The 13,834-nt window shown below is 32.6% G+C and overlaps 1 protein-coding gene, 1 long non-coding RNA gene and 1 pseudogene across 2 annotated transcripts; 2 read left to right on the forward strand and 1 right to left on the reverse strand.

Annotated features, from left to right (window-relative positions):
* Positions 1-3,668: 3,668 nt before the first annotated feature.
* LOC126713489 (uncharacterized) lies at positions 3,669-5,702 on the reverse strand. Its single transcript, XR_007651359.1, has 3 exons — positions 5,417-5,702; positions 4,620-4,740; positions 3,669-3,743 (listed from the first exon to the last, which is right to left on the reverse strand). It is a non-coding gene; the product is annotated as an uncharacterized LOC126713489 (long non-coding RNA).
* A 3,544-nt stretch (positions 5,703-9,246) lies between these two features.
* Positions 9,247-11,146, forward strand: LOC126715294 (serine carboxypeptidase-like 50). The gene is made up of 2 exons (XM_050415837.1): positions 9,247-9,702; positions 9,930-11,146. Exons 1-2 carry the CDS (start codon positions 9,303-9,305, stop codon positions 10,934-10,936), a joined length of 1,407 nt encoding a protein of 468 aa, XP_050271794.1. The 5' UTR covers positions 9,247-9,302; the 3' UTR covers positions 10,937-11,146.
* Positions 11,147-12,371: 1,225 nt separating this feature from the next.
* LOC126692495 (serine carboxypeptidase-like 50) lies at positions 12,372-13,567 on the forward strand (annotated as a pseudogene).
* Positions 13,568-13,834: the final 267 nt, after the last annotated feature.

Below are 13,834 nucleotides of genomic sequence, written 5' to 3' on the forward strand. Positions count from 1 at the left end.
CTAGGAGGAGGATTGAAAGCCATTATGGCGCTATTTTGATTTGTTTAATTTAAGTTATTGCAACAAGTTATCCCATTGCAATAAGTTAACTAAATGAAAAAAATTAAAAACAAAAAATCACATGAATTGAGATCTAAGTGTGTCTTGAACAAGAACGCAAACCCAGATCTAACACACACACATAATTATTTGTCTCTCTTGGAGTCTTCTTTAAACTCAATCTTGAAATTTCTTCTTAGTTCTCATTTTAATGGCTCCCACGCCATCTTCAAAAGTAAATCAAGCCCACCCGACACAGATCAAAACACCACAATCCAAGCTTCGTTTGCATTACAACAATGCAAACAAACCAAACCCATCTTCGAATCCAAGCTTCGTTATTGCAACGATATATTCGATGTAATTGATAATTGTTTCATGTTTGTAATTGCAATAGATTGTAAAATAATTAATATTTAGTTATTGTAATGGTATCTTCATTGCAATAAGCTATTACTTTGAAATTTTCATTGCAATAGATTGGAAAAATAATTGGTATCAAGTTATTGTAATGATTAGTTCAATTTAAGTTATTGCAACAAATTATCCTAATGCAAAAATAATTGGTATCAAGTCATTACAATGATTTGTTTAATTTAAGTTATTGCAACAAGTGTCCCATTGCAATAAGTTAACTAAATGTAAAAAATTAAAAACAAAAAATCACATGAATTGAGATCTAAGTGTGTCTTGAACAAGAACACAAACCTAGATCTAACACACACACAGAATTATTTGTCTCTCTTGGAGTCTTCTTTAAACTCAATCTTGAAATTTCTTCTTGGTTCTCATTCTAATGGCTCCCACGCCATCTTCAAAAGTAAATCAAGCCCACCTGACACAGATCAAAACACCACAATCCAAGATTCGTTTGCATTACAACATTGCAAACAAACCAAACCCATCTTCGAATCCAAGCTTGGTTATTGCAACGATATATTCGTTGTAATTGATAATTGTTTCATGTTTGTAATTGTAATAGATTGTAAAATAATTAATATTTAGTTATTGTAATGGTATCTTCATTGCAATAAGCTACTACTTTGAAATTTTCATTGCAATAAATTGCAAAAATAATTGGTATTAAGTTATTGCAATGATTAGTTCAATTTAAGTTATTGCAACAAATTATCCTAATGCAGTTTTTTAAGGACAAAGTTTAGTTACAAATTGGTTGTAGCTTAAGACTACAAACTTACTCAATAAAATAAATACTACAACATATTTTGAAAATCTAACCGTTGAATTGCATGTTCTTTATGCCCTTAATACACATGTTAAATTTTGTGTCAATCGGATATCATTTACTATATGATCTATAAGCTTATATTTTGTGCATAATTTTAAATTACAAAAACTTGCAATTTAAAAAATTTATTGATGACATAGCTATTGATCTTTAATTTTCTTGAAATTTTACAAGTATGGAGGATATAAAAAGAAGATGTAATCCAATGGTGGATTTGTCAAAATTCACATCCAATAAAAAGATATTAAGTAAGTTTGTAACCTAAGGCTACAACTAATTTTGTAACTAAACTTTGTCCATTTTTTAATAGAAAATCTCTCTTGATAGGTTTTTTTAGAAGAATATCTCTTGATAGTTGATACACTATCTATCTCTAAAAAAAATTTAGGGACAATTACAGTTTGCTCATCTGTGGTTTAGCTCGAATTTAACTTATCCACCCGTGGTTTCATTTTTGACACTTTACCCACCTATACTTCCCTCCGTTATTACTCCGTAACCCACCTCCCTTTCAGACGTTACTCTAACACATTTTTTATCAACAACAAAACCCAAAATAGATCAAACACTCCTCTCTCTCCCAAACACACTCCCATGCAGGGTTGGGCTTGTTAGGTATTTAGTTAATAATGTATTTTGATTTAAAAATCTTTCATATTTTAAGTTTGTACGAAAAAGCTTCAGCATTAGCTGTTCTCTGTAATATATGATTGTTTTACAACTTGGATCAAGCTCGTCCAGCTTTAGTTGTTTATTGTGACAAGTGCTATTTTATGACCTGAAACTTTGTGCACTCAGCTTGTTAATGGCTACTGTTTGATTCGGTGCTTTCATTCTTTTTTTCTTTTTGTTAATGGCTGATATTGCTAGCAAGGATTTGGTACTCTCAGCCCAGTTTTTTTTAACGGTTGATGTTTTGAGCTAGGATTTGGTGCTCTCAGCCTTTGTTCAGTTCTTAATGGCTGTTGTCGCGACCAAGGAATATGTGCTCTCAGCCTTTTATGAAAAGGAATAATGTTGCTCTGTGGAAAATCAGTTTTTTTATGTAATCCAGCAAGCATTGTAACTTGTCGAAACGATAGATTTTACTCTTTGTTACTTGTTTATTCTCCTTGCTCATTTTTTTTCTCTTTCTATTTGTTTTGTTTTGTTATATGCATACTTGCATGAGTTAATTATGCAGGATATATAGGAAAGAAACATGAATATAAGAGAAGGGCAGCAGCATGTTGGCCTATTTTCATGCAAAAATGTTGAAAGTAGTAATGGATACTGAAGAGTAAAGGGGCCTGCATTACATACTTGCTGCTTCTCCTTTGTTCTACAAGGGGATAAGACCTGTCCTTAGGCATGATAGAGCTTCAACCATTCAACCATCTTCCATTTGCCTTAGGGCAATATGTTAGCTTTGAGGACTATCCGTCTTTCAACAAAACTCTTTTTTTTTTTCTTTTACGACTTTGTTGTACGTGATGTTCACCTGCTTTTGGTAGTGTTGAGTGAGTTCGCGCATGCACAAGCTTTTATTGCACTCAAAAGATTTCTTCTGTTTTTCTATTTCTTGCTATATACTTGAAGATTATGTAACCAAACTTGTCAAGAGATGAGGTGGTTTAGCGGTCATTGTTTATTGTCTGTTAATTTTAATTCATGGGTTCCTTTATAGTTTTTACTAGTCGCTAACCCGGGCGATGCACGGGAAAGCTATTAATAACTTAATATGAAAAAAAATATATATATATATATATATCATGATATAAATTATATACCAAACCAATAAAATCTATCATTTACAAAGTAATAAAATCTATCACATACAATGAGATATCATGAGATCATATTTAGAAAATATATAACTATATATATATATATATACATATCATGATATAAATTATATACCAAACCAATAAAATCTATCATTTACAAAGTAATAAAATCTATCACATACAATGAGATATCATGAGATCATATTTAGAAAATATATAACTGATATAAGTACACTCCAATACAATTAATTACACGAATATAGTTAATTCCATACTCATTCAATCAAATATCTTTCATAAATTACATTAATCGTTCTTGATGTCCAAGATGTATCTAAATTCTAACATTGTCAGTAAACAAAGAATGCTAGACCTCAATGGGATTAAAAAGGCAACATAATGCCAATTTACACAATTTCTGAAATCATTATTTCCACTATTGAGAGAGAGAGAGAGAGAGAGAGAGGTGACTGTTGTGTTGCGTCTCTTAAGAAGAATCTACACTGTACATTTTTTTTATTATATGTAATCGACAAATAACAAAATAGATGTACCACATTTAGAGTATGCACATTTTTGAGATTAAAAGTAAAGGAAAATAAGAAAATGAACCCACCTAAAGTTTTTTGCTCTCCCTCTTGATATTGACTTTTCCAACATCTTCCAAAATCAAATTTATGTACTCCTCCCTGTAAGGCATAAAAATTAATATTTGACCAAGTTTACATGTATTTTAAAAACAGGTACATGGAAGCAAAACACAATTAGTGAAAACAAAAAATGCTCTAAACCACAAACTATATATTTGAAACCGGTTTGAATTTGAAATAAGTAATTACAAAAGCATCAGTATGTAGCTTTTCAATTTTACCTTCATGACTCTTTTACAATTTTTTGCTATATATATAACCAAACTTAGTCATTTATAACATATCATTGATATACGGTTTACTAAATACTCTTCTTAATAGGAATTGTTAGTCGTGTCATCTAGCTAAAACTTCCATTTAAATTATCATCTCCAATCACCCTTTGAAATCTCATGGTTGCCTTTGCTTCTTGCCTAGTAGGACAGCACAAATTTATTATCCCACTTGCATCCATATTAAGACACACAGTAAACAAAAGCAAACATACAAAACACATAATCTTTCATGTAGTTGTTTAATTTCTCTAAACAAATGCCAAGTTAATGTTAATGTCTCAAATTCAATTAGTAAACACTATGATACACACCTATTCCAAACTTAAACACGCAACCAGTTCTACCAATACATGTAACCTTGCATAACTCAAGTTTGTGTCCATAACTCTCAACTTTCTTGGCCCTAAAACCCATCCCAACAATTTGCATTAAACAATCACCGCCCAGAAAAATTATCTATTATTATTAGCAAAATTTTCCCATAATTTCTATCTAAAAAATGCTTCCACCATTACCATATATTTCCAAATAAGTTCTCACGCAACTTGTAGGCTTATTAATCAGTAATTAGCTATCTGCATATATCATAGAATACTTTCAACCTAGCAACAATGATAACACAAATCGTAAGAAATCCTACCTAATTATGCTGCTATTTGAGGGAGTACAAATAAACATAGATCTTGTGTGACTTCCAAGGAGAACTTCTCTGCTAGAGTGCTAGCATTCTTCAAAATGGGCTTCCAAATTCTTAGATGTGTCTGTAACATGAACATTACTCTAAATAGGTGAGTAAACAAAGCATCATAAACAATAAACTATACGCAAAGTACATACGATATAGAAAACTAACCATGGCATTGAGATTGACCTCAATCCTAAATTCGAATCTGCCACAAACATTACTACCAGTTATTTTTCACAACAAAAGTTTCAAATTGAAAGCTTTAAAGGTCCAATGGAAGAACAAATTTTTTCAATTTTTTTATTTATTATAAAAAAGAAGAATGCAATGCCAATTTAACAGGATATATCACTACTTGTAATTTGGAAAGCAAAAAATAACAAATTATAGTCTAACTCATTTATCCTAAAATTTTTAAACACATGCTAACAAATAGATATTGATATAAAATATTCACCTTGTAACAAAACTTAATAAGTCTCAAACACACATCTTTAATAGCTTTAAATGAATTTGTCATAATTGTATTTAAGCTATGGCTCAAGCAATAAGAGGCAGCAAATATGATTCCATAAAAAACTATTCTCTTCTTGTCTAATAATGTTTAGGAGGGTTGTCGCCTTGAATTCAACTAAATTCTCTCAAATCATATTTAAAAACCAAGAATGAAACCCTAAATCATATTTAACAACCAAAAACAAACCCTAAATCATATTTAACATCCCAAATTATAGAACAAAATAAAAACTTACCGGTAATGTTTGCGGAGAGAATCTGGTCAGATGGTAAAGTCTCAAAATCAAAAACTTTCTGCCACTAAAGGAGTAGGTGGCTGGCGCCTGCGGACTATAGTTTAAGGGTTTGAAGGTAGAGAAGGGACAAAGATTGGAGGCAGGGGAACGTGTATGTAGAGAGAGGCATGGAGGAAATTGTGCGTTTGAAGATGGAGATGGGACTGTGTGAAGAAGAAGAGATTGGGTGTTTTTTTTTTCCTTTTTGATAATGCCAGTTTGAAAATTTTGGGTGTTTTTTTTTTTCCTTTTTGATAATGCCGGTTTGAAATTTTTGGTGTTTTTTTTTTTTTTCCTTTTTGATAATGCCGGTTTGAAATTTTTGGGTGTTTTTTTTTTTTTCCTTTTTGATAATGCCGGTTTGAAAATTTTTGGGTGTTTTTTTTTTAGTCTTAAAAAGTTTTTTTTTTTTTTTAATATTGTGCTGACGTGGAAAATTGTGGGGCGTTTGAAGATGGAGATGGGACTGTGTGAAGAAGAAGAGATTGGGTGTTTTTTTTTTCCTTTTTGATAATGCCGGTTTGAAATTTTTGGGTGTTTTTTTTTTTTTTTCCTTTTTGATAATGCCGGTTTTTTTTTTAGTATTAAAAAGTTTTTTTTTTTTTTAATACTGTGCTGACGTGGAAAATTGTGGGAACTTCAAAAGCTTCGGTTTTATATATATATATATATATATAGATTATGAATTAGTAATTAATGGTACCCGCACACAAAGGAGGTGGTTTATGAGTCTGTTGATTTTCCATAGATTTTGATTCATGGGTTACTCTATAGTCTATACATTTTGTTAATACATTAGCAATTAATGGTACCAATACACAATAGAGGTGGTTATTGAGTCTAATTAATTTTCATAGATTTTGATTCCTATGTTACTCTATGCTTTTTGTTAGTATCAATAGGCAAAAACTATCTGGATAATCAAATTCTCACCTGTTTGGTATTAGCTTATTTTTCAACCTTTTGAAATGGTAGCACCTCCTAATGTTTCTAACATTAAAAAAAAAGGGTTGTTTATAAGAGTTGTACTTTAAAAAATGGTAAAACTTAAGTACAATTGTTTAAGTGCAGTGTATTAGGCTTTCCAAATAAATTCAAGCATAAGCAGGGGCAGAGTCATGAATTTTTGTTTGGGGGGCCAAGTTGCGACGCTAATATATTTATCAAGACAACCCCTCACACACACACACACACACACACACACACACATATATACACACACGCGCACTTTTTTATTATATATACACACATATACATATACACACACTTTTTTATTTGATAAGTTATATATATACACACACCCAACAAAAAAAAGAGCTTAATATTTTCGATAAAAATTTATTTTTGATGGTGATCTTTCATAAAATAAAATTCATTTTTTTCCATTTTTATAGTGAAGTTCTTAAAAAATTACATTTTAAATACAAATTATCAAATTTTATACTAAAGTAAGTAAAAAATCTTTCAATTGAACTAATGAAATTTTCGAAAACATGAATGATCCAAAACTACCTTACTCTAATCCATTATGTGGCAACTAAAGACACATTTCATATGTAGTTTTAGTGACAAATTTTTTTTAACGAGTCAATAACTTGTTAATCACCATATAACGGGTTAAAAAAGATAGATTCAACATGTTTGATGTCAAATTTTATCAAATATTTAACAGATGTAAAAACACATTTTACAATAAAAAATAGAATTGAGAAAAATTAAGTTATATCTCTATAACTATTAGACCAATTATTTTTTTTAAGAACATTATTGAACTAATTCAAATATTTGGGGGGGGCAACTCTTTTTTTTGTAGACTGAATTTTGAAACATTAAAATAATTGTATATATATTTTTAAAAATTTCAAAAATTGGGGGGGGCATACCTCCGCCCCTGAGCATAAGGCTCCGTTTGGAAGGAGGGAATGAAATGGAATGGAATCAATGGAATATTTTTAGAATATTCTTCCCTCCCCTTATTTGGGAGTTTTAACGGAGGGAATGGAATGTCTATTCCCTTGTTTGGGAGTTTAAGTAGGAGGGAATGGAATGATTAGGAGGGAATGCTCATTCCTCCCTTTTCCCTCAAAACCTCAATTTTTTGTTCCCCTCAAAATTGGAAGGAATGAGAGGGAATGAATTTAGGTTTAATGAAATTTTTGTTAAAATCCCTAAAATACCCGTTTAATATCAGCCATTTTTTTCTCATTCAGCCGTAAAAAAATATAGTTATCATTCTATTGTCCGTTCTCTGCAGAGTGAAGCTGTTGCTGCTGGTCTTGCTTTTTCTTTTGTCTGCTACAATTTTCGGTTATTGCTCAAACCAATTTTCGGTTATTCCATTCCCTCCCCTTGTTTGGGAGTTTTAACGGAGGGAATGGAATGTCTATTCCCTTGTTTGGGAGTTTAAGTAGGAGGGAATGGAATGATTAGGAGGGAATGCTCATTCCTTCCTTTTCCCTCAAAACCTCAATTTTTTGTTCCCCTCAAAATTGGAAGGAATGAGAGGGAATGAATTTAGGTTTAATGAAATTTTTGTTAAAATCCCTAAAATACCCGTTTAATATCAAAAAACCTATATATATTATCATAATCTAGAGAAAGAGATACATGTTCATCATTGCAATTCCAAATATATTTTTCCTAAAAGCATAAAAAATTAAAAAATTAAAAAAAAAAAACTTTAAAATTAACATTATCTTCAAAGTACCTTCTATCAACTCTCATGATTAATCAGAAATCTAGAAAGCAGGTCTATTTTTATTTGCTAGGATTGAATCCTAAAAGTTAAGATCTAGTTAATAGTGTTGCTCGGTTAGAATTTTAAATGTGATTCATCCTCCAAAACATTTTACCCATCACAGGTATCATAATTTAAAATCACATAATTAGGGGAAAAAAAGAATTATATATATTAAGTCCAACTTGGTACTCTCTCTCATCCAAACCATAGCACCATTTAGAAACAAGAAACATGGCATTGAATATCCGATCCAAGTCTACCCTTGACATGGCTATTGTAACTTGTAAAGGTTGTCTACAGGCATTTTTTTATATGCGGTAGCTTGGGTAGGTACTTTCTTAATCAAATTGATTAGTGTGCCAAAGGCTTAGCAATAAGATATGGTATTTAATAATCTGTTGAAGGAAACCATTTAAACTCCTTTTGTTTTTCGGAATAAATATTATTATTGATGCAAACAAGAAATCAAAATAACAAGTAGGCAAAAGTGAGAAGCGTTTAGGCATCTCTATCTTCAACCAAATGGATTGAGGCTAGACGAGATGGAAATAATAACTACTCTATCACAATTTGAAATATTAGTTTATATCCTTCCATGAGAACCAAATAGTAGCTCTTTAATAAAGGTGTAGTCCTAATCACCTTCCAATGAAGGTCAAGAATGACGCATAAAATATCACATTTTTATGTATGAACAGACTTAGTCCTGTTTCTTAATTGTGAAATCTTTTATGATCATGCCAGTCATTTTTTGTTAAATATTTGTGGTCTTTTGATCTTTTCTCATAGGTTCTATATCATATGCGTATTATTGTATTAAGTTGAAACGTCTACAAAAGCTGTCATGGAAAGTTTGATTAATCAAACCAAACTTCCAAATGCAAATACAAAGAACAGGTCTTGCATCTTATAAATTATAATTCAATGACAATCATCATATAATATTATATTTCTTTATATAAAACTGAGTTTACATGAACTTTGGAATAAGCGGATTAGTTATCCAATGAATTACAATGTTGCCTCTCTATTTCTCGTACAAATCAACGCTAATATGTTATATATCTATGACTATAAACGAAACTACAAAAGAGTTGTTGACATATTATGGAAGCTCACTGCTTAATTATTCTAATGAAGTCAAGAAGCTGCAAGTTATTCTTCAAGCTCCTCCTTCTCATATCCTTCTTACTTGTCCTCATCTCCTTCTTCCATCACATTCCAACCTTGTTATCACCAACTCCAACTCCTCTCTTTCCCACTGAAGCTCTCCCCACCAAAACAGGCTACCTCTCAGTCAATCCAACCACCTCTTCTGCTATTTTTTATGCCTTCTATGAAGCTCAGAACCCCATCTCACCATTCTCCAAAACTCCACTTATTATATGGCTCCAGGGTGGCCCTGGCTGCTCCTCCATGGTTGGCAACTTTTTTGAGCTTGGCCCTTGGCGTGTCACATCTCGTAAGACTTTCAGCTCTGAAACCATTGCACTTGAACCAAATCCAGGTACAAATTATTGACTGTCCCAAAAACATGCTTAAGCTACTAATAAATTGCGAATTTTCATTTAACCATTGTTCTAACACTCGACTATTGCCCCGGATTTTTAACTTTTTAAACGTGAGGTAGGGTAGAGACAAGATTCAAACTCAAACTACATGCTATACATAAATTTGTACTAGTTCTAAAAGTAAGAAAATATGAATTTAATCATTTAACCATTATTTTCATAGGTTCTTGGAATCGAAAATTTGGACTTCTTTTCCTCGATAATCCAATTGGAGCCGGGTTTAGTATAGCCATGACACCTAAAGAAATCCCAAGGGACCAACTTTCTGTTGCCAAGCATCTTTTTGCTGCCATTACTTCGTTTATTGAATTAGACCCCTTGTTGTTCAAGTCTCGTCCATTGTATTTTGCTGGTGAGAGCTATGCTGGGAAGTATGTTCCAGCAATTGGGTACTATATCTTGAAAGCAAATGCTAACTTGCCAGTGTCACAGCAAGTGAACTTAGGTGGAGTTGCTATAGGAAACGGGTTGACAGACCCTATTACACAGGTTGCTACTCATGCTACTCATGCTTACTATTCTGGTTTGATCAATGAGAGGCAGAAAAGTGTGTTGGAGAAAGCACAATGGGAAGCCATTAAACTGACCAAAATGAGGAAGTGGAGATTAGCAACAAATGCTAGAAGCAAAGTGTTGCGAATGTTGCAAGGAATGACAGGGTTGGCTACTTTGCATGATTTTAGTAAGCAAGCACCTTATAAAACAGAAATGGTTTTTGCATTTTTAAGGACAAAAGAGGTGAGGAAGGCTTTGGGATTGAATACTTCAAAGATTTATGATTTGTACAGCAATGATGTGGCAACTGCTTTGCATGATGATTTCATGAAGAGTGTGAAGTTCATGGTAGAATTTTTGGTGAAGAAGAGCAAGGTACTATTATATCAAGGCCATTTTGATTTGAGAGACAGTGTGCTTTCAACTGAGGCTTGGGTTAAGACAATCAAGTGGGAAGGGCTTAACCAGTTTTTGATGGCAAATAGGAAGGTTTGGAGAGTGAATGGAGAGCTAGCAGGGTATGTGCAGAAATGGGGGAATTTGAGTCATGTTGTGGTTTTAGGAGCTGGGCATCTTGTGCCTACTGATGAAGCAGTTAGTTCTCAAGCAATGATGGAAGATTGGATTTTAGAGAGGACGCTGTTCAGCCACGAGGAAAAGGAGTTTGTGTCATAACATTTTTCTGCTCCTGTAAAGTAGGAATTATAAACAAATTTCTTGGGTTCTATTGTGAATTTTGGACAGGGATTAATTGTTGGGTCACATAATTTGGTTATGAAAAAAAAAGATTGGTCATTACATTTCTGTAAATTTGTTGATCAATTTCTTCTTGTTGTATGGTTCTTGTAATGATCAAGGTAAGATGTCAAGCACGAATTTGTATCACTTATTAATCCCACCACTTTTTATACCCCCCCCCCCCCCCCCCCTCTCCCCCCCAAACCTTATTCTTCTTATCTGTAACTTTCTCCCATAAAATAAAAGAGACTAGGTATCTCTTGCAGTGATTATATGCATTCATTGTCTCACAGTTGATTAGACACACATAGCTATGAGGTCCACATGCTGTGAGACACCCAGCTCAATGCATATACCCTCTACTGGACATAATTCCTCCCCTCATCAAGCACTGTAGTCAACGAAATGCGGTGAAACAGATTTTTCCAGGGCATGATCAAACAACCAAATAAAAAAAAAAACTCCAATACATTGAACATGCCTTGCATTAAATGGGCAATTTTTCATTGACTATTACCATATAATATATACTATTATACTCTACTAAATTATTATTTAGTTCACCAAACAAGTAGGTTTTAGATGTGGCTTGAATAAGAACAGGAGTAGGTGAATACACACATGCATGAGCCTTGTTATAAGGAGGTCCATTTTTGACATATAGTGCATCTAATGAGTAAAGATTAATTTTAGGAATACAATAAATTTTATTACGTAATTCTTACGAATTGACGTATTAACTTTGTAAAAAAAAACTTTTTACAACAAATCTTTTTTTTTAACATGAGTGAAAAGAAAAATATTCATTATATTGTTAATATGATATCAATTTTTATGTTTTTGGTAATAGTTTTACTATTTTGGTAAGTAATTGACTGAATAAAATACTTGTGAGATTTATATTGATCTAAGCTTACTTTTTTTTTTTAAAAAGGCACCCTTGATTAAAGTATTTAAAATAGTATACTTTGACTTTATAAGTCATGCTACCAACAAGTGAATAAATTACAGTTTTATTGTTAGGAAAAAAAGAAGCATTTTATCTCTGTTTTTTGTATTAATAATGTTGTATTGTCTACAAAAACTTCCATTTCTACATGATTTGGGAGAGATAATTGATAGACAAATACAATCTTATCTCTAATTTATTTATTTAATTTAAAAAAAAAATTTAATAATTCAATTCTTGGGAGAGGAGGTTTTGATCCTTGGACTTCATTATTAGAATGACAAGCTATTGGCTTTGTTAGATAGACTTACCAGGATCAATGATCGCACATTATCAATCTGTAATACAGATCCAATTAAAAAAAAAAAAAAAAAAAAATCTGTAATATAGATTGATAGTTGATAATGTGTTAATGGAACTTGAAAAGTCAATGACAATATTGCCAGCTCCAAACCCCTTGCACTTGAACAGAATCCAGGTTCTTGGAACCACATATTCATCCTTCTTTTCCTTGACAATCCTATTAGCATTGCCTCAACACTTGAAAGAAATCACGAAAAACCAATATTCGGTAGCCAAGCATCTTTTTGCAGCAATCACTTCCATTGTTAAATTAGACCTGCTGTTTATACTGTCCATTGTATTTTGCAGGTGAGAGTTATACAGGGAAGAATGTTTCAGCAACAAGGTACTATATTTTGAAGAAAAATCCATCCTTCCAGTGTCAAAGCGCTTGAACTTAGCCGGTTTTGCTATAGGTAATGGGCTGACAGATCCTGTGATACAGGTTGCCACTCATGCTATGAATGAGTATCATTCTGGTTTGATCTATGAGAGGCAAAAAAGTGAGTTGGAGAAAGCACAATCACAATGGGATGCAGTTAAGCTAACCAAAATGGGGAATTGGAGAGCAGCAGCAAATGCTAAAATAAGGGTCTTGGATATGTTGCAAAGCATGACAGGATTGGCAACTTCGAATGACATTAGTAAGAAAGTTCCATACAGTACTGTATTGCTATCAAAGTTTCTGCAAAAAAAGGAGGTGAAGAAGGCTTTGGGAGTGAACGTGTCAATGATTTATAAGCTATGCAGTGATGGCTGCATTGCACAATGATTTCATGAAGAATGTAAAATACAAGGTGGAATTGTTGGTGAAGAAGAACAAAGTATAGTTGTATCAAGGGCAATATGATTTGAGGGATACTGTGGTTTTAAGTTTTTTTTTTCTTTTCGATAGGTGGTTTTAAGTGTTAATTAGTGAAGACAGTGAGGTGTGATGTGCTTGGTGAGTTGTTGATGGCTGAGAGGAAAGTTTGGGCATTGAATGGAGAGCTTGCTGGGTATGTGCAGAAATGGGGGAATTTGAGTCATGTTGCGGTTTATGGAGCTGGGCATCTTGTGCCTATTGAGACCAGACAGTGAATTCTCAGGCAATTATAAGAAATTGGACTTTGAAGAGGGGGTTGTTTGGCTATGGTGAAAAGGTGGATTTGTCCACAGACTTTTCCCTTTTTGATAAGTTGGATTTGCAATCAGATATCTGGGATTTACATTTATTGTGAATTCTGTTACTCAAATTCAAACCCTTCTTATTGTACTCGTATCAATTAGTGATTCAAATCTTGGTGAACATGGGTTGCAAATACCAGTTATTGAACCTTGACTTAGATCTCATTCTATGACCTTCATGGAAAATCAAAACCCAGCTGTGCATTATATGCCTAACTTCTAGACAATCAAACAAATAATTTAGTGTCCACTACAAACTTCGAACAACTTCTCCATTTAAAATCAAATCCATTTCATAACTCATTTTAATTATTACAAATCTAAACGTGGATCCAATTCAGAATAAAATCTCAACTCCCAATAATTGGTGCAAATAA

Source organism: Quercus robur, chromosome 1 (assembly GCF_932294415.1).
Source record: "Quercus robur chromosome 1, dhQueRobu3.1, whole genome shotgun sequence".
Lineage (NCBI taxonomy): Eukaryota > Viridiplantae > Streptophyta > Magnoliopsida > Fagales > Fagaceae > Quercus > Quercus robur.

Coding starts and splice junctions, on each gene's coding strand:
- LOC126715294 (XM_050415837.1), top strand. CDS start 9,303: ATGGAAGCTCACTGCTTAATTATTCTAATGAAGTCAAGAAGCTGCAAG. Junction 9,703..9,929: donor TGCACTTGAACCAAATCCAG/GTACAAATTATT, acceptor TTATTTTCATAG/GTTCTTGGAATCGAAAATTT.